This window comes from Chiloscyllium punctatum, chromosome 29 (assembly GCF_047496795.1).
Source record: "Chiloscyllium punctatum isolate Juve2018m chromosome 29, sChiPun1.3, whole genome shotgun sequence".
Lineage (NCBI taxonomy): Eukaryota > Metazoa > Chordata > Chondrichthyes > Orectolobiformes > Hemiscylliidae > Chiloscyllium > Chiloscyllium punctatum.
The window spans coordinates 58,626,429-58,648,252 of NC_092767.1; the positions used below are offsets into that span (position 1 = coordinate 58,626,429).

General features: G+C 41.8%; 1 protein-coding gene across 2 annotated transcripts in view; it reads left to right on the forward strand.

The window, feature by feature from the left end:
* Window positions 1-21,824, forward strand: part of LOC140454437 (complement C1s subcomponent-like) — a 35,696-nt gene that overhangs the window by 6,835 nt on the left and 7,037 nt on the right. The window contains exons 3-9 of one of the 2 annotated variants that reach the window (XM_072549168.1): window positions 1,399-1,573; window positions 5,422-5,541; window positions 7,880-8,076; window positions 10,695-10,842; window positions 14,775-14,887; window positions 19,484-19,571; window positions 21,075-21,194. In XM_072549168.1, the coding sequence (XP_072405269.1) occupies window positions 1,399-1,573; window positions 5,422-5,541; window positions 7,880-8,076; window positions 10,695-10,842; window positions 14,775-14,887; window positions 19,484-19,571; window positions 21,075-21,194 (961 nt within the window). The remainder of the gene's footprint in view (window positions 1-1,398; window positions 1,574-5,421; window positions 5,542-7,879; window positions 8,077-10,694; window positions 10,843-14,774; window positions 14,888-19,483; window positions 19,572-21,074; window positions 21,195-21,824) is intronic. The other variant, XM_072549169.1, reaches the window with a different exon arrangement.

Consider the following 21,824-nt stretch of genomic DNA (forward strand, 5'->3'; position numbering starts at 1 on the left):
CTACCCCGAATCAGTCCTTGCCTTCCCAAATACATGTACATCCTGTCCCTCAGGATTCCCTCCAACAACTTGCCCACCACTGAGGTCAGGCTCACCGGTCTATAGTTCCCTGGCTTGTCTTTACCGCCCTTCTTAAACAGTGGCACCAAGTTTGTCAACCTCCAGTCTTCCAGCACCTCACCTGTGACTATCGATGATACAAATATCTCAGCAAGAGGACCAGCAATCACTTCTCTAGCTTCCCACAGAGTTTTCGGGTACACCTGATCAGGTCCTGGGGACTTATCCACCTTTATCCATTTCAAGACGATACAGACAGGACAGTATTTCTTTAAATATTTTCCATTGTCTGTCAATTATAAAATAATTTAAAGTATTTTCACCAATCCACCTCAGCAAGCTTATTCCTCATTGCCTCAGAATTTTCTTTGCTCAGATTTAATGTTGTAGCTTCAGAAAGAACTATGTTCAAACTTCATTTAAAATTCTATTGTATTATAACCATTATTTTGCAAAGGTCCCTTTACAGTGACATTATTAATTAATCCTTTTTCATTACATAACACCAAATCCAAAATAGACTGATTCCCTAGTTAGTCCCTCAACATATTGTCCCAGAAAACTATCTCACACATACTCCAGGGGTTCATCCATTTGTGGTGACTTGCTTAACCCTATTATATGCAGATTTACATTGCCCATTAATACTCAGGTTACACGTACTTGTAATTTCCTAATTTAGAGCATTCCAATATTAGAACTATGTTTTAGCATTCTATAAACAATTCACAGCAATGTTTGCTTTCTCTCACTGACTTGTAGGTCCATGCAAACTGATTCGACATCTTGATCTTTTAATCAAACACCCTATCTTACTAACACACTCATATATTTCCTTACTAGGAGTACTACTCTACTTCCTTTTGTTTTGTCCCAGACCCCTAAATAGAGAATATTCTTGTATGTTCAGTGCCAAGTCTCTTTAATGGCAACTAAATAATAACCATTTACCTCAGCTTGCACATTCAAATCATTAACTTCTTTTGTGAATGGTGCACGCTTTTATATGAAGTGCTTTAATTCATCCCTTTGAATATTATTTTCCATTTAAACCTATTTGATTTATCTGTCTGCCTGTCTATCCATCATCCACCTCATGTACCTATAATGTGTCTTTATCTGTCCATCAATGTAATTGTCTATCTTTATGTTTCTTCACAGCCATCATATGTTGTCTGGCTATTTTTAGATTTTATACATAAGATTATCTATGTTTCCATCTATCTTGCAGTCTATACCTCAATCTCCCCATTTTTCTATACAACAATTTCCATTGATTTTAGGGTCTCACAGTTGAAATTATGAAACTAATTTTATTGTGTCATTTCATTTTCCCAGATCTTTTGTGATGAAGCACTTCATCCTCCGATCTGTGGCAGTAGCAAAGAGGAGGAAGATTTCCAATTCCCCCAAGAATACCACACCACAGGAAATTGGATGAAAGTCACTTTTAAATCAGATTTCTCCAATGAAGAACGTTATACTGGATTTGTTGCTTACTATACAGCAGTTGGTATGAAGTTATTAGAAACTCAATACAGAATAGCATAAGGTCATTTGGGCCATCTAATTTGTGCTGATGTGTGTTCTAACATAATACTTCCTCCTTACGCTTCATTTCATGCCATCCTTCTATTCCGCTTTCCCTGTGCATTAAAACAGGATGTATGTCTTGTGTATGTGCCTCTGTGCATTTCTGTGGTTTTGAATCTGTGTGTATGAGTGTGTGTGTGTGTATGAGTGTGTGTGTGTGTACATGTGTGTGTGTGGTCATATGAACTTTGTGTATGCGTGTGAATCTGTTCATATATCCCAGTCTGTGAATGAGTCTGCGCGTGTGTGAGAACGTAGATGGAGGTGTTTGTATATCTGTGTGTACACATCTATGTGTGTAGGTCCATGTTTATGTGTCTATATTTAATTGTGTATGTGACAGTGTATGTGTGTTTGTTGTATACTGACATTGTGCATTATTCTGAGCATATATCCATGAATCTGTATCTGTGTGCATTTGTGTTTGTATGTGTCCATATGTCAGTGTGACACTAGGTGTGTGTTTTTTCTTTATGTGTAAGTATATGCTTTTGTTGTATTTTTCCAAGGGACGTGATGGTCCAGTAGTATTAACACCAGACTATTAATCCAGACACCCAGATAGTAATCTGGGGACCTCAACGTAAGAGTCCCTGACATCAAGGCCACATTTCACCACATGAGCAAACCTGGAATCAGTGGAATCAGGGTGGAAACTGTCCACTGGTTGGAGTCAATCTGAAAGATAGGATGATGATTGTGGTTGTTGGTTGTTGGTCATCTCAACTCGAGGAGATCTCTGCAGGGGTTACCTCATGTAGTGCTCTAGGCCCAACTATCTTCAGCCACCTCATCATCACATTCTTTCCATTATTGGGTCAGGTGTTCAAGAAGGCAGCTTACCACTACCTTCCCAAGGGCAATAAATGCAGGTGCCACAGTGATGCACTCATCGAAAGAATGAATTTAAATAAAAAATGCATCAAGACCTGAACAACATTCAGGCTTGAGCTGACAAGGGCTAAGTAAACTCACACCAGGTTAATGTCCATCTCCAGCAAGAGAGATTTTAACTATCCTCACTTGACATTCAATGACATCACCATTGCCGAATCACCCACTGTCACCATCCTCAGGACACCTATTGACTACAAACTGAACTGGACTTGCCATATAAATGCAGTGGCTGCAAGAGTTTGGAATCCTTTGGTGAATAACTCACCTCCTGACACCCCGAACCTTCCACTATCCACAAAGCACAAGTCAGGAATGTGATGGAGTAGGCCTCACTTGCCTGGATGAGTGCAGCTCCAACAATGTGCAAGGAACTTGATATTAAGCAGGATAAAAGATGCCCATTTTATTGGCACGATATCTGCCATCTTAAATATTTAGTCCAATGTCAACATGGTACACCATCTACAAGATGCTCTGCAATAATTCATCAAGGGGCCTTGAACAGCAGCTTTCAAACCACTACCACCTAGAACATGAGCAGCTGATGCAGGTGAACACCACTTCTGTAAGTTTTTTAAAATTCACTCATGGGACCTGGACATCGCTGGTTGGCCACCATTTTATTGCCCATACCTGTTTGCCCTTGCAAAGGCGGTGGTGAGCTACCTTCTTGAACCTCTGCAGTCGACATGTTGTATTTTGGCACATAAAGCCTTTAGGGAGGAAACACCAGAATTTTGACCCAGTGACAGCGAGGGAACATTTCCAAGTCAGGATGGTGAGTGGCTTGGAGGGGAACTTGCAGGTGGTGGTGTTCCTGTTTACCTGTTGCCCTTATCCTTTTCAATGGAAGTAGTCTTGCATTTGGAAGATGCTGTCTGAAGATCTTTGATGAATTTCTGCAATGCATCTTGTCAACAGTATAAACTGCTGTTATTGAGTGGTGCTGGTGGAGGGAGTGAATGCTTGTGAATGTATAGCCAATCAAGTGGGTTGCTTTAGCCTGGATGGATTAAGCTTCTTGACTTTTATTGGAGATGGGGAGTATTCTATCACACCCCTAACCTGTGCCTTATAGTTGGTGGACACTTTGGGGAGTCAGGAGTTGAGTTACTCACTGCAGTATTTCTAAACTCTGACGTGTTCTCGTGGCCACTGTGGTGGGTCCAGTTAGGTTTTTGGCCAATGATAACATCATTAGATGTCAAGGGGTAGTGATTAGATTGTCTCTTATTAGAGATGACCATTGCCTGGCATTTGTGTGGCATGGATGTTATGTGCCATTTCTCAGCCCAAGACTGGATATTGTCCAGAGCTTGTTGCATTTGAGTATGGACTACATTCACTATTGATGGAGTAAAGAATGGTGCTAGACATTGTGCATTCATTGGTGAAATTCCCACTTCTGACCTTATGATGGAGGGAATTATTAATGAAGCAGTTGAAGATGGTTGGGCGTAGGACACTATCCTAACTCCTTCAGAGATGTTCTGGAGCTGTGAATACTGACCTCCAACAATCTCAACCATCTTCCTAAGTGCCAGCCATAAATCCAACCAGTGGAGAGTTTGCCCTCTGATACCCATTGATTCCAGTTCTGCTGAGGCTCCTTGATGCCACACCTGGTTGAATGCAGCCTTAATGTCAAGGGCTGCCACTTTCACCTCAAAGTTCTCCTTTCTGCCACACAATATCCTGATTTGGAACTTTGTCATCATTCCTTCAATGTCACTGGGTGAAAATCCTGGAACGTACTTCCTAAGAGCACTGTGTCCTAACACGACCTGGAATGTAACAGCATGAGAGGGCATCTCACCACCTTTCTCCAGCACAATTGATGCTGTCCTATGCAGCAATGCCCACGTCCTTATATGATTAATTAAAAGATCTTTACCCCCATTTGTGATTCCTAATTCTGTCCCTGCACGAGCAACATCGCTGCAGTATTGTGAACAAGCATCAGACATCATGGGTGCTGAGCAATGGTGGTTCACATCAAAATGGTCTCACTTTTGCATGCTGTGAGACCATGTATGGTCTGAGGCCAGTATTCTCGACTATAATTGTCAAACTCTGCCTAATCAAACCTTCAACTTCAGTAACACATCAGTATCTGGTCAGCTGTCAATGGTGCCTTATGCATTAACACCATCACCACCACCATACTGGCATGTGTCCCTTCCACTGTCTTGAGAATTTGGGATAGGAATTTCAGCATCATTGACATTTCGAGCAGTGTGCAGCCTGCAGTGCCCATCATCAATTTCCCCCCCGCACAAAATAAACTTAACTTGTTGCCCCCATCTCAGAGCAGGGTGGGTCAAATGGAGTTCTGAGGAAGGGTCGCTGGACCTAAAACATGAACTCTAATTTCTCTCCGCAGATGCTGCCAGACCTGCAGAGGTTTTCCAGCAAGTTTTGTTTTTTTTTAAATCTGATTTCAGCATCTGCAGTTCTTTTGGTTTTTATTTAGAGGACACTGGCCTAGTCTGTCTAGCATTTCCTATTATGGCAACGTGCTCATTCCAGTCTGGGTGTTGAGTTATCAGCCTAAACTCAGCTGCTCGCATAATTTACTGCACTGCTGCAGATGTGTGACAGTGTCCAACCAACCATAACTCCCAAGAATATGAATACCAAGGAGAGGGCTAATCCTCTGTATAGAAATGGGTTTGAGAGTTGGGAAATTGCCCAACTCACAGTTACTGTTCCCTTGACAAAATCCTATATTTCAATTCTTGACTCTGTCTCTTTCCTCTTCCCTGTCCCACCTAATTGTCCCTGGCAATTTTGGTCTGCATCTGCCCAAAGCTCAAGGAGAGAAACCATAAAACTGACAAGTGACATATACCTGTCTCTATCTCATTGTAGATGTTGATGAATGTAAGGAAGAGGATCCTTGCAGCCATTATTGCAACAACTATATTGGAGGATTTCATTGCTCCTGCCGCCCAGGCTACCTCTTGCAAGAAAACCAAAGAATCTGTGGGGGTAAAAAGTTTTCTATCTTTCACTTAAATATTTCATTGTGTCATACCACCACAAAGTTGGAATTAGAGAATGGGAAGGATCCTATCCACCAATGCCCACATCCTTTGAATGATTAAATAAAAGGTCACCTCTATTTGAGATTCCTAATTCAATCCCTACCAGAGCAACATTACGGCAGTATTTTGAACAAGCATCAGACATCATGAGTGCCTGGCGATGGTGACTCACATTAAAGGAAAGGATCCATTTTGATTCACTGACTGCATCCCAGTGCACTAAATGAGCCAATCAGCTAAGCCTCCACCCTTCACCTACAATTTTGCAATATCGGTTTCTTTTTTGTTGCTTCCTTGCTTTTCTTGATCTCAACATTTCACTGCTTCCTAAATAAGCAATTTTCAAACTTTGCTCGTGTTAAGGTGCACACTTTTCTCAGCTCAAGCTTGTTGTGAGTTAGATCCCACTCCAGAGACTGAAGCACAACAATTTAGGCAGGGAAATCCAATGCAATGTTGAGGAAGTGCTGCACTGTCAGAAGTACTTCCAATTGGGACCGAGTTGTGTTCCCTTCTGTAATGCAAGATAACCAGACTACCAAATTGGGCACAACAAGATCCTATGTGAAAACCCAGGAGCTCAATTTCTATTTTGATTGAATTTTTAAAGGATTTCATATTGGCCCAGCGCAGTGGGGAGAACAACTATGTCATTTATGAGAAATAAAGAGCCTTGGGACTTCCTGAGTCATAGAGTCATAGAGATGTACAGAATGGAAACAGACACTTCAGTCCAACCCGCCCATGCTGACCAGACATCCCAACCCAGTCTAGTCCCACCTGCTAGCACCCAGCCCATAACCCTCCGAACCCTTCCTATTCATACACCCATCTGAATGCCTCTTAACTGCTGCAATTGTACCAGCCTCTACCACGTCCTTTGGCAGCTCATTCCATACACGTACCACTCTCTGTGTGAAGAAGTTGCCCCTTAGGTCTCTTTTATATCTCAACCCTTTCACTGTAAACCTATGCCCTCTAGTTCTGAACTTCCCAACCCCCGGGAAAAGACTTTGCCGATTTATCCTATCCATGTCCCTCATAATTTTATAAACCTCTATAACCTCAGCCACCGACGCTTAGGGAAAACAGCCCCAGCCTGTTCAGCCTCTCCCTATAGCTCAAATCCTCCAACCTGGCAATATCCTTGTAAATCTTTTCTGAACCCTTTCAAGTTTCACAACATCTTTCCAATAGGAAGGACACCAGAATTGCATGCAATATTCCAACAGTGGCCTAACCAATGTCCTGTACAGCTGCAACATGACCTCCCAACTCCTGTACTCAATACTCTGACCAATAAAGGAAAGCATACCAAATGCCTTCTTCACTATCCTATCTACCTGCAATTTCACTTTCAAGAAGCTATGAACCTGCACTCCAAGGTCTCTTTGTTCAGCAACACTCCCTAGGAGCTTACCATGAAGTGTATAAGTCCTGCTAAGATTTGCTTTCCCAAAATGCAGCACCTCGCATTTATCTGAATTGAACTCCATCTGCCACTTCTCAGATCATTGGCTCATCTGGTCAAGATCCTGTTGCAACCTGGGGTAACCTTCTTTGCTGTCCACTATATCTCCAATTTTGGTGTCATCTGCAACCTTACTAAATGTACCTCTTATGCTCACATCCAAATCATTTATGCAAATGACAAAAATTAGAGGATCCAGCACCAATCCTTGTGGCACTGTCACAGGCCTCCAGTCTGAAAAGCAACCCTCCATCACCACCTCTGTCTTCTACCTTTGAGCCAGTTCTGTATCCAAATGGCTAGTTCTCCCTGTATTCCATGAGATCTAACCTTGCTAATCATTCTCCCATGGGGAGGATGGGCGACAATATCTTCCTGAGTCTATCCTCAGCAATTCTTCTTTTGAAGGAGTCCCTGAATGGTGAAACTGGGGCCTATACCTGATTTGTGCACAAGAGTTAACCATTATTTTCCCATTGAAGAAAGAATGCGAGGTACATGTTCCAACATTACATAACCCTTGATTTTCCATTAGAGGCAAATGTTTTTGACAATACCCTCTTAATGGCTAATAGAGATATAAGACAATATCCTTTGACATTCCACATAACCTCCTGTAATACATCTACTGAATACCAATAGAGATTTATGGTATATACCCCTATTTAGGGTATATATGCTAATCTGATAGTGTAAGAGAACATGTCACAGAAATGTAACCCTATCTGATGTAACACTCCTTTTGAATTAACACTGATTACAGTTGTTATTCTGTCAGTCTGATATCTATTCTGTGCTTTTCCAACAATAGTGAACTGCAGTGGGGAAGTGTTCACAAAATTCAAGGGTATCATCACCAGCCCAAATTATCCTGAAGCTTATGCAGAGAATTCCGAGTGCCATTACAGAGTCCAGATCGACCCAGGATTTGAGGTGATCATGCAATTTGCAGAGGACTTCGAGGTGGAAGGGGATCCTTCAACTGGCTGTTTGTCTGATATCCTGAAGGTATGGCTATCTTTTATAAATGGCAAGTCCCTTAATCCCTACAGCAAGTTCCTAAAGTCAGAACTGGGCCTGTTCAGTCTCTTGATTGCTGGGCCTCTTGCTGAGATATTTGTATCATCAATAGTCACAGGTGAGGTGCCAAAAGACTGGAGGTTGGCAAACGTGGTACCATTATTTAAGAAAGTGGTAAGGACAAGTTAGGGAACTATAGAGCGGTGAGCCTGACGTTGGTGGAGGGCAAGTTGTTGGAGGGAACCCTGACAGACAAGATTTACAGGCAAGGACTGTGGAAAAGCAAAGACTGATTAGGGATGGTCTTTGTGCGTGGTAAATCATGTCTCATGAACTTGATTGAGTTTTTTGAAAAAGTAACATAGAGGATTGATGAGGATAGAGTGGTGTACATGATCTATATGGACTTCAGTAAGGCATTCGACAAGGTTCCCCATGGGAGACTGGTTAACAAGGTTAGACCTCATGGAATACAAAGAGAACTAGCAATTTGGATATAGAACTGGCTCAAAGGTAGAAGACAGAGGGTGGTGATAGAGTGTTGTTTTTCAGGCAGGAGGCCTATGACCAGTGGAGCCACAAGGATCAGTGCTGGATCCACTACTTTTTGTTATTTATATAAATGATTTGGATGTGAACATAGGAGGTATAGTTAGTAAGTTTGCAGATGACACCAAAATTGGAGGTGTAGTGGACAGCAAAGAAGGTTACCTCAGAATACAACAGGATCTTGACCAGTTGGGCCAATAGGCTGAGGAGTGGCAGATGCAACTAAGATAAATGCAAGGTGCTGTATTTTGGGAAAGCAAATCTTAGCAGAACTTATGCACTTAATGGTAAGGTCCTAGGGAACGTTGCTGAACAATGACACCTTGGAGTGCAGGTTCATAGCTCTTGGAAAATGGAGTTGCAGGTAGATAGGATAGTGAAGAAGGCATTTGGTATGATTTCCTTTATTGGTCAGAGTATTGAATGCAGGAGTTGGGAGGTCATGTTGCAGCTGTACAGGGCATTGGTTAGGCCACTTTTGCAAATATTGCATGCAATTCTGGTCACCTTCCTTTCGGAAGGATGTTATGAAACTTGAAAGGGTTCAGAAAAGATTAACAAGGATGTTGCCAGATTGGAGGATTTGAGCTATATGGAGAGGCTGAATAGATGGGGGCTGTTTTCCCTGGAGCATCGGAGGCTGAGGGGTGACCTCATAGAGGTTTATAAAATCATGAGGGACATGGATAGGATAAATAGACAAAGTCTTTTCCCTGGGGTAATAGAGTCCAAAACTAGAGGGCATAGGTTTAGGGTGAGAGGGGAAAGATATAAAAGGGATCTAAGGGGCAATTTTTTTCATGTAGAGGTTAGTGCGTGTCTGGAATGAGCTGCCAGAGGAAGTGCTGGAAGTTGGTACAATTGCAACATTTAAAAGGCATCTGGATGGGTATATGAAAAGAAAGGGTTTAGCGGGATATGGGCCAAGTGCTGGCAGGTGGGAGTAGATTAGGTTGGGATATATGGTCGGCGTGGACGAGTTGGACAGAGAGGTCTGTACATATCTATGACTCTACTTTGTGTAGGCATTGCCACAGTCAGCTGGCTTGGGTCTCTAACGTAGTACGGTATTACCTCTTGGCATCTCTAATGGCCTTGTGGAGATTGTATCTGGATTTCCTGTAAAGGTTTGAGTTGTATGACTTGAACACCGCACACCTGATCTCCAGTTGGCAATGGATTTCCTGGTTCATCCATGTTTTCAGGTTGGAGAACATACAGATTGTGTTCTTTGGCACGCAGCTCTATGCACTTGTTAATGAAGTCCGTGATGGTGGTGGCATACTCATCTGGTTGGCTGCAGAATTCTTGAATATACAATCAGTCCACCGATTCCAAGCAGTCCCACAGAAGGTCTTCTGCTGTCTCAGATCAGCACTGTCCTATTTCTGTGCTGGGACCTCACATTTCCACTTCTGCTTATAAACTGGGAGAAGGAACACAGCATTGTGATCTGATTTTTCGAGGTGCGGAGAGGTTATGGAGCAGCAGGCATCTTTGATGGCTGTGTAGGATGTCTGGTCCCTACATGGGACAGGAAACATGTTGATGATATTTTGATAGCGCCCTCTTGAGGTTGGCACAGTTGAAGTCACCAGTTATAACGAATCAGGCTTCTGGGAATTTCATCTTGAGTGGGTTTGGACTGGTATAAATTTCTTCCCTTCCATCTTGGTGGTAAGTAGACTGCTGTCAGGAGGTCAGTGATGAACTTGCGCAGCAGGTAGTAGGGATGACATGAATGGTCAATAACTCAATACAAATAAAGAAGCCTGAGGGACAAGGCCAAGGAAGAAAAATCTTCTCTCTGTGCAATAACTGACTGGGATTTGGAATGCACTCTCTGTACAGATGGTGGAAGCAGAATTAATTGTGGTGTTTAAAACTGAATTGGATAGATACTGAGAAAAAACATTGCAAGGTGAGAGGACAGTTTTTGTGAAATTAATGGGATTGCTCCTTGAGAGAGCCGGTTCAATCCTGATTGGCTGTCTGGCCTCCTTCAGTACTAGACTGTTCCATGATTCTGCAACTAATATAGATTTTCCTGATTCCAGATCACATCCAGAGCAAAGGAATATGGCCCCTTCTGTGGAGATAGTGCTCCGGTTATTCATGAACTTCTGTCAAATGAGGTGGAGATAACTTTCCGCACCGATGATCAAGGAGAGAAGAAAGGGTGGAAAATAATGTACAAATCAACCGGTAAAATGTAGAATTTGCCAAAGTAACATGAACTTTGCTGTACAGGAGGCCATGTAGCCTGTGGCTGTGCATCACTACACACATTCTCCCAGCCTCTCTATGTCTCACCCCATCAGCATGTCAATCTCTCTCCTTCTCCTTCAAGTCTGTATCCAATTTGTTCATTCAATCCATTTCTTATAATCACCTTAACTTACTCCCACTGGTACTTCCGCATTCTCACCACTCTCGGGATGAAGATGTTTCTGAATATATTTATGTGTAACTGTCTAACACTGACTTCCCCTAATTTTAGTTTCCTCCCAAAATGGAAACATCTTTCCCAAGTCTACTCTATTGAAACTTATAATTTTAAAGTTTAATTCTGATCACAGCCCCCATGAGCAAACTTTTTGAGAAGAAAATTCCAACCTGTTTTTCTTTTTACTTTTCTAATCGTTATTTATCCTTTAGTTCAGGTAGCATCCTAACTAATCATTTTCAAAGTTTTCTTCAGTACCTTTATACAATTCTTTACTTTCCCTGTAGAGACTCATTTTAAATTTGATTCTGAAACATGGTATATCTAACATTTCAATTCACCCAAAATACTTACCTTTCAACAATACCATGTTCCCTCAGTGCAGTACTGCCTCAGTACTGACCCTCCTACAGTGCAGCACTCCATCAACACTAACTGTTCAATGATACAGAACTCAATTAGTACTGACTCTATAATAGTACAGCACTCTCTCCATACTGTTCCTCTGACAGTGCAGCTTTCCCTCAGTACTGATCCTCCAAACATTCACTCAGCATTGACCCTCTGACAGTGCAGCACTCCTCAATACTGACCGTCTGACTGTCATTCCTTCAGTGGTGATTCTCTGACTGTACAGCATTCCCTATCCTTTGGAAAGGCAGCATTCCTTTAACACTGATCTTTCTACTAGTGTAGTACTGTGGAAGGTGATGGCTTTGACGTTTGAATCAGAGTAGTGCTAGACTTTTGATTCGGAGATTCAAGTGATTTTCTGGAGACCTGGGTTCAAATTCAGCAAAGGAAGATGGTGGAATTTGAATTCAATTTAAGCCTCTAATGATCACTATGAAACCATTGTTGATTGTTGGCTAAAAAAATGTCTAATTCGGTCATGTCCTTTAAGGAAGGAAACTGCTGTCCTACATCATCTGCAGCACTGTTGTTGACTCTTTATTACCTCTCTGGCCAATTAGGTATGGGCAATGAATGCTGGCCTAGCATTCAAAGCCCACAGCCTGCAAATTTTTTTTTCACAACTCCCGCAATATTGATTCTCTGACAGAGCAGTATTCCTTTAATAAGGAGCTTATGATCTTCTGACAGTGCAACACTCCCTCTGACCTGACCCTCCAATGCTGCAGCATTTCCACACTGGAAATGTGAGCTTGTCTCTAGAATGGGACTAGAACCCTCAGTATCATGAATTCTGAATGAGAGTAACAGCCACTGTCCCATGGCTGCTGCAGGAAGGAGACCCAGTAGTTAGTAGAGTTCAGTTGTGAAAACAATTTCTATATTGTCGATGCTGAAAATGTGTTGCTGGAAAAGCGCAGCAGGTCAGGCAGCATCCAAGGAGCAGGAGAATCGACGTTTCAGGCATGAGCCCTTCATCAGGAATGAGGAAAGTGTGCCCAGCAGGCTAAGATAAAAGGTAGGGAGGAGGGACTTGGGGGAGGGGCGTTGGAAATGCAATAGATGGAAGGAGGTTAAGGTGAGGGTGATAGACCGGAGTGGGGTTGGGGCGGAGAGGTCAGGAAGAAGATTGCAGGTTAGGAAGGTGGTGCTGAGTTCGAGGGTTGGGACTGAGACAAGGTGGGGGGAGGGGAAATGAGGAAACTGGAGAAATCTGAGTTCATCCCTTGTGGTTGGAGGGTTCCTAGGCAGAAGATAGACAAGTCCCACGGGCCTGACGGGATATATCCTAGGATTATGTGGGAAGCAAGAGAGGAAATTGCAGTACCGTTGTCAATGATCTTCTCGTCTTCACTGGCAACTGGGGTGGTACCAGGGGACTGGAGAGTAGCGAATGTTGTGCCCCTGTTCAAAAAAGGGAATAGGAATAACCCCGGGAATTACAGGCCAGTTAGTCTTACTTCTGTGGCAGGCAAAGTAATGGAAAGGGTACTGAGGGATAGGATTTACGAGTATCTGGAAAGACACTGCTTGATTAGGGACAGCCAGCACGGATTTGTGAAGGGTAGGTCTTGCCTTACAAGTCTTATTGAATTCTTCGAGGAGGTGACCAAGCATGTGGATGAGGGTAGAGCAGTGGATGTAGTGTACATGGATTTTAGTAAGGCATTTGATAAGGTTCCCCATGGTAGGCTTATGCGGAAAGTCAGGAGGCATGGGATAGAGGGAAATTTGGCCAATTGGATAGAAAACTGGCTAACCGGTAGAAGTCAGAGAGTGGTGGTAGATGGTAAATATTCAGCATGGAGTCCAGTTACAAGTGGAGTTCCGCAGGGATCAGTTCTGGGTCCTCTGCTGTTTGTAATTTTTATTAATGACTTAGAGGAGGGAGTCGAAGGGTGGGTCAGTAAATTTGCAGATGATACAAAGATAGGTGGAGTTGTGGACAGTGAGGAGGGCTGTTGTCGGCTGCAGAGGGACTTAGATAGGATGCAGAGCTGGGCTGAGGAGTGGCAGATGGAGTTCAACCCTGCCAAGTGTGAGGTTGTCCATTTTGGAAGAACAAATAAGAATGCGGAATACAGGGTTAATGGTAGGGTTCTTGGTCAGGTGGAGGAACAGAGGGATCTTGGGGTCTATGTACATAGATCTTTGAAGGTTGCCACTCAGGTGGATAGAGTTTGTAAGAAGGCCTATGGAGTATTATCGTTCATTAGCAGAGGGATTGAATTCAAGAGTCGTGAGGTGATGTTGCAGCTGTACAGGACTTTGGTTCGGCCACATTTGGAGTACTGTGTGCAGTTCTGGTCGCCTCACTTTAGGAAAGATGTGGAAGCTTTGGAGAGGGTGCAGAGAAGATTTACCAGGATGTTGCCTGGAATGGAGAGTAGGTCGTACGAGGATAGGTTGAGAGTTCTCGGCCTTTTCTCGTTGGAACGGCGAAGGATGAGGGGTGACTTGATAGAGGTTTATAAGATGATCAGCGGAATAGATAGAGTAGACAGTCAGAAACTTTTTCCCCGGGTACAACAGAGTGTTACAAGGGGACATAAATTTAACGTGAAGGGTGGAAGGTATAGGGGAGATGTCAGGGGTGGGTTCTTTACCCAGAGAGTGGTGGGGGCATGGAATGCGCTGCCCGAGGGAGTGGTAGAGTCAGATTCATTGGCGACCTTTAAGCGGCATTTGGATAGGTACATGGATGGGTGCTTAATCTAAGATAGAAGTTCGGCACAACATCGTGGGCCGAAGGGCCTGTTCTGTGCTGTATTGTTCTATGTTCTATGTTCTATAAGATGAGGCGCTCTTCCTCCAGCCGTCATGTTGCTATGGTCTCCAGCATCTGCAGTCCTCACTTTCTCCTATATTGTTGGCGATCTTGTACGTTTATTAAAATATAAAGAGAAGATGTAATATCACACTTTGTTCCAAAGAATGTCGGTCCGTGATGAGAGACTAATTCAAGATAATTGATGAACGACCCAGAGCATTAGTTGAGATAGCCTCCTTTTTATGAAGTGAGTTGTTATAATCTGGAATGTGCTGCCTCAAAGGGCAGTTGAGTAAGATTTAGTAGGAACTTTCAAGAGGGGAACTGATAAATACTTCAAATAGAAAATTATTTTCAAGCTTATAGGAAAAGAGAATAACTAGATTGCTCTTTCAAACAGTTACCGAAGACATGGTAAGTTGAATGTCAAATTTCTGTGCTATATTTCTCTGTGACAGTATTGCTTGTTTAAAATCTAATATGGTTTCCTGTGTGTTTTGTCTGCAGCCAAACAATGTCCCACTTACATCTTGGAGCATAATGTTATTCAGCCGAATAAATCAGAGTATGATTATAAGGACATTGTACAACTGAGCTGTGATGTTGGGTTTGAGCTCTACGTAAGTTGCATTCTCTTTAAACCAGTAATGAACATTGAGGGCTCTGTTAACTCTGGTCAACCCTGTTTTGATATTTAATACATAAACTTTTCATGCTGATTCAGAAAATTATGAGCACAACTCCCACTCTGGAGTATTATTAAAGTTATATACTACACATATTATCACCATTTGGGATTTTGATTTAAAATAGAGGCAGATATGTGGTTTCAGTTCTGTTCAGATTATTTTTTAGAAGATCAGATTTGGGAATAGTGACCTGAATACAACATACCCAAGCAGGCTTCAGTCAATTGTGTGACAAGACACCTGCTATGTCAATGGATGATTTGTTTATACTGTTGTGTTTATGCAAACCTGAAGCCATTAGTTTAGCTTTTGACTTCAGTTCCAAAGAATCAAGAGTTTAGTTCAGAAGAGTTTCCTCTTAGCAGGAGAATCATGGTCAGGGAACATTCACCCTACCTGAAGTGTTTTCATAGCATCAGGGAAGAATAACATAATCCCTACATTGTGGATTGGCTATTTAGCCCATAAAGACCACACCTCCGAAGCACATCCTACCCAGATCCAACCCCCTATCCTATAATCCTGCATTTGCCATGGTCAACCCACCTGCACTTTGTGACAAAGTGGAGATCAACACCCCTCTGATAATTAAACCCAAAACACCCAGAGGAACTCACCTTGTTTCATAATCACATTAAAAATAAGTGTGAAAAGTGATATAACCTACCTCTTACCCCCAACCCTGATAAAAGTATGATTAAATGAAATGGAATCCATTCCCCACTCTATAATTAACACGTAACAAATTATTTATGCAATTTCAACACTGAACAAACTAACAGAACAACTAACAGACTGAGCAGTTCCTCTCTAACTACCTCTTCCTGAATAAAGTAAGACTGTATGCTGTTCCAATAACATAGGTTCCACTTATCTGAATCCAAGTAATAAGAAAAAAATAAATTAAAACTTTGTCTCTCAAAGTTCACACAGAATAGATCCTTCTCAACTTTCTGTATCTTCTTTCATTGTCTTCCTCTGGCTGAAATGCTTCTCAGGTATTTTCTCTGATATTTTTGCCTGGAATATTATCGAAACGTGCCATGATACCTTTATGGGTGCCTTTTTCTGAGAGTGTGGAGATTTCTTATCTCTTCAGATGGCTCTCTCCTCTATGTCCAATTGTCCCTGTCTTTATACCCATGCAGACATACTGATTTCTGTACAACCAAATTGGTTCAAGGTTGTCAACACCATCAGATTTAAATTTAATTGTCTTTCAACCTCAAAGTGCTTAGTTTAAATTATTTGGATAAATTTGAAAAGACTTGTCATCTTGGTAAAAATGCTGCGTGGCTATTTGATACAAAATGTTTCAATCTGTAAACCTGGACTTTAATTGCTGTTCAGACATCTATCTTAACTTCTAAGCACTGAAAAAACACCATTGTCTAAAGGGACCATGCAATGCTTTCCCTCATTTTACCAGGTGCCCTTCTTCAGGCTCATGCCCGAAACATCGATTCTCCTGCTCCTTGGATGCTGCCTGACCTGCTGCGCTTTTCCAGCAACACATTTTCAGCTCTAATCTCCAGCATCTGCAGTCCTCACTTTCCCCCCTCATTTTACCATACCAACTTTACAACAATATTCCTGGGTGATTTTACATAGCCAATCTACTTAACCTGCATATCTTTGGAATGTGGGAGGAAACCCACACAGACATGGGGAGAACATGCAATCTCCACATAGACAGTTGCCCGAGGCTAGAATCAAACCAAGGTCCCTGGTACTATGAAGTAGCAGTGCTAACCACTGAGCCATTGTGGTGCCCAAGTTTTACTTTGTGAAGTTTCATTTGGGAGCATTTGTATAGAACTCTTCAAATTGTGAGAACTGAAAAAAAAGTTTTTAACGGTCTTGGTATACATACAATTTTATTTGGTTCTCTTTCTTTTGAATAATGAACACCTCTCATGAAAATATTTCAATGACTGACCACCATGGTGACCTACCACAAAAGTTTAACCTATGAACTATCAAGGTGGGGTTTACTCTGGGATCTGACTTGTCTAATATTACGATTACATGGGACCATAAATAAGAGATTTGAATGAAAGAATTTCACCCAAAGCATCACTGTAATATTGATTGAGTGCTGCACTGTATTTCAGACATTAAATGGAGGTCCAATAGTTCTCTCAGAGGATGCAAAGATGCCATGATCAGTATTTTAGGGAACAGCTGGGATCCTTTCCCCTCAGTTCCCTTATTCTCCAGTTCAGTTCACAAAAAAGAAGTGGCCATTATCCCATTTCTCTTTGTGGGAGCATTCTCTTTGCAATTTAGCTGCTGCTTTCCAACAATAGAACGGTGCATGCAATTCACTGATTGTAAAGTACTTTGGATTGTCCAAAGGGGGTGAAGGGTGACATTTAATTCCAGTCTTTATTTCATTTTAAAGTGCTTGAGAAACTCAGCAGGTCTGGCAGCATCTGTGGTGAGAGGCATTGAGTTAACATTTTGAGGATAAGATGAGTTTTAAACACAAGTCATATTAGAATCAAAATATGTGGGCGACACAGTGATTAGCACTGCTGCTTCCCAGCGAGAGACCTGGGTTCAATTCCCACCTTAGTCTGTGTGGAGTTTGCTCATTCTCCACATGGCTGTGCGGGTTTCCTCCAGGTGCTCCGGTTTCCTCCCACAGTCCAAAAATATACAAGTTAGGTGAATTGGCCATGCTAAATTGCCCATAGTGTTAGGTGAAGGGGTAAATGTAGGGGAACGGGTCTGGGTGGGTTGCGCTTCGGTAGGTCGGTGTGGACTTATTGGGCCGAAGGGCCTGTTTCCACAGTGTAAATAGTCTAAATCTGTTTCTCAGTCTCCTGAACTAGAACCAAAAAACTTGGGATATATATACACACAAAACGTTGTGGTCAAGTTGAAAACATTGTCAAAAAATTAGACTGATCTTTGACTTTATTAACTCAGAGATTGTGTACAAAAGCAAGAATAATATGATAAACCTTTATAAAATGCCATTTGGGCCTTCACAGGAGTGAGTTGTATTTAATTTTGGGTTCCATACCTTAGGAAGGAATCATGGTTTTGCAGAGACATATACCAGAATTGCATCAGGGATGAAGGGCCTCAGTAATATGTATAGTCTGGTAAATCTAGAAGTGTTCTTTTTGCAGCAGGGAAGTATTACAGAGGTCTTCCAAATCATGAAGGGTTTAACGAGAGTGTATCAAGGAGAAACTGATTGTAGTGGCTGAAGATACAGACTAAAGCTAATTGGCAACAGAACAAGGGGTGATATGAGTAACTAATGCTTTTAAACAGTGAGTGGTTTTCATCTGGAATTCAAGGTCAACTGTTGGAACAGATACGTTTGTGTATTTCAAACTAACTTGGGTAAATAATTGAATTTAACCTAAGTGCAAGGCTATGTGAAAAGAGCAGAGAAGTGGAGTTAATTGGAAACTTCTATCAAACAGCCAACGCATTGCATGAGGGACTTAATAGTCTAACTGAATCATAGACTGGTTTGTGTAACAGAAGGCAGGCAATTGGTCTATCGAGTCCAATCTGAATCTCTGCAAGAGCAAAGCAGGTAGTTACGCTTGCCACATTTTCCTATGTAACCCAGAGTTTCTTTTACTCATTATATAATTGTCTAATTCTCTTTTAAAAGCCTCAGTTGAATCTGTTTTTACCATTTTGTCAGGAAGTACTGCCAGATCAAACCACTCACTGTGTGAAAAATGTTTTTTCTCATGTTGCTGTTATTCTTTTGCCATTCACCTTAAAACCAGATTCCTCTAGGTCCTGCTCCTTCTACAATGCCAATAGCTTCTCCCAATCGACTCTGTATGGACCTCTCAATGTCTTCAACAGATCGATCTAATTGTCTCTTAATCTTCACTCCAAGAACAAGAGGATATATTTTCTACTCATCTTGAATACCTTCACGTCCTTCCTAAAGCATGGTGTCCAGAAGTGGTCACAACACTCCAGTCAAGATTGAATAATTGATTTATAGAGGCTTTTCTCATCACTTTGTTGTTTTTCTTACTCTAGACCCCTGTTTATGAATCCCAGGGTTCTGGACACATAATTAACCATTGTCTCAACCTGCGCTGCCACATTCATTGACTTGAGCACATATACTCTAAAGTTCCTGTGCTCCTGCCCTCACGTTTGGACTTGTTCTTGAACTAATGCTGTCCCTCCCTATTTTAACTACCAAACACTAATCTGCATTAAATCATTTCACAATTCTCTGCATTAAATTTCTGCAGCCACATGTCCCCCTATTCCATAAACCTGTCGAAATTCTCTTGATACTTGTGATATCCTCTTTCCATTTCACAATATTTCAAAGTTTTCCGCCATTCCCTGCTATATTGATCCCATGATTCCGTATACATTATTAAGGCTTGACTATCTCTGTCACACGTTCAGTCACCCTACTCTCTGACTCCCTCTGGTGGAGCCACAGCTGATGGCTGACTCCTGAGAACTTGCAGAAGGATTCCTTGGTATGCTTTAATTCTGTTCCATTAACTGTGCTCCCTGTAGAATTCAAAGCAAAAACAGCACATCAGTTCCGCCATGCTGCATTGCCAGAAGGATGGGACATGGAACAGTGACCCATATTCGTGCAGACGTAAGTGAAGTAATGTAATATATCCTAATAGGCTGGGGAGTCTCTCTGACCATCGTTCCTCCATTAATTGCTTCTTTCAATCTTATCTTGTTGACCAAGTGGATATTTTCTGGTGCATTGTAATATTCTTACCTCAAGACAAAGAGGCACAAGTTCAGGGCCCAACCTGTTCCAGAGATGTGTAATCTGAACAAGTTGATTCGAAAATATCTACCTTTTTGATCAAATAATTGTTTAGGAAGAGACATAACAACAGGAGTCAGTCATTCTGCATTTCAAACATGTTCCCATGTTCAATGATGTAATGGCCTGCCTGTCATAGTATCTCCTTATGTGGCAGGCTGTTCTGATTTACGCACTAATGAAGTATCTCGACAACAAGGGCACTTGATGTTTTGTCAGAACAGAACAGGAGAATGTTTGAGAATGGCAGAATGCGGACTGTGGTTCCAAAGATCAAAGCAGAGAATCAGTTTGCTTAGAGACAAGAGAAAGAAAAGGTGAGGTTGGATGCAAATGTTGCTGAAAAAGCCAGCATCTGTTGCCTATTCATGAACTGAGGAGCTTCTCAGCCAGTTCGGAGGGCAGTTAAGAGTCAATTACATTGCTGTGGGTCTGGATGAACATGCAGGCCAGACCAGGTAGGTAAAGAGATTTCTTTCCCTAAAGGCCATGAGTGTTTTAATCATAATTGACTATAATTTAATTGTTATTACTATTATCCAATATTGGGACTAGCTTTCAATTCAAAATTCATTTACTGAGTTTTATTTACATGAGTCACCATGGCGGGATTTGAATCCACATCCCAAGAGCCTGGCCTCCAGATTCAATGGCATGACCACTGTGCCTCCGTTTTCACATATAGATACCCCAGCTGTAGCTACATTGTTGGACTTGTATAAATCAAGAAATAGTGACAGTTTTTAAGGAAAGTGCCATCAGCATAGGTTAGCCTACACACTGCTTGGCATGAACAAATTGGCAAAGGTAGATTTGATGATGTGTTGTGGGACAATCCAGGAAACAGGCTGTTAGTAATAATGAATTAGCAGCATTAATTCATGATCTTCTAATGAAGGATCTTCTGAAAAAAGAGTGATCATGATGAGCTAGAATTTCATGTTACATTTAAGGTTGTGAAACCTGGTGTCTTAGAGTCATAGAGATGTACAGCATGGAAACAAACCCTTCGGTCCAACCCGTCCATGCCGACCAGACATCCCAACCCAATCTAGTCTCACCTGCCAGCAACCGGCCCATATCCCTCCAAACCTTTCCTATTCTATACCCATCCAAATGCCTCTTAAAACAAGTCTCTTAAACTTAAGTAAAGACAGTTAGAAAGGTACAAACACAGTTGGTTAAAAAAGACTGGAAAAATGGTGGAACGATAAATTGAACAAACAAATAAATATGTAAATATTATTATTGAAGTTATGAACCTTGAAAGATATCTCATGATTGATTGTAGCTTATTGCTCGACTGTTTCCCATTCACAGCTGTGAACTGCGGACCTCCCAGTAAACTGACAAATGGACGTGAGAACTTCACATCCACAGTTTACAGACACTGGAATACGTACAGCTGTGAAGAACCATACTATAAACTTGAAGGAAACGGTGAGACCCATTGTGTTCATGGCAGCCAACAAGCATCCACACAGTCTAAATCATATTTTCAGACTTGGAACTTACTCCATTCCTTGTAGTTTATGAAACATCAAGTGCTTGTGCACAAAACACAGAAAGCTAGTTTACAGGTGCAGCAGGTAATCAGGATGTTTCATGAATGTTGGTCCTTATTTCACAGGGTTGAGAGTTTAAAAGTAGGAATGTCTTACTCCAAGGTGTACAAGGTGTTTGTGAAATCACAGCTGGAGTACAGAGAGCAGTTTTTGTTCCTTTATTTGAGGGAAGATATCACTTCATTGGAGGCAGTTCAGAGAAGTTTCAGGAAGGTGATCCCTGGTGAGCAAAGGTTTAACAACTTGGGACTGTACTCATTGGAATTTAGAAGGAGGAGAGGTGATCTCATTGAAACATGTCAGATTCTTCAGGGGCTTGACAGAGTAAATGTTGAGAGGATGAGAAGACTCACAGGAGAGTCTAGGACCAGAGGGTATGGTCTCAGATTTAAGGAGCATCAATTTAAGATTGAGATGAGAAGGAATTTATTTTCTTTCACAGAGTTTTGAGTCTTTGAACTCCTTGCCACACAGAGCAGTGGGGAACAGAGTCCTTGTGTATATT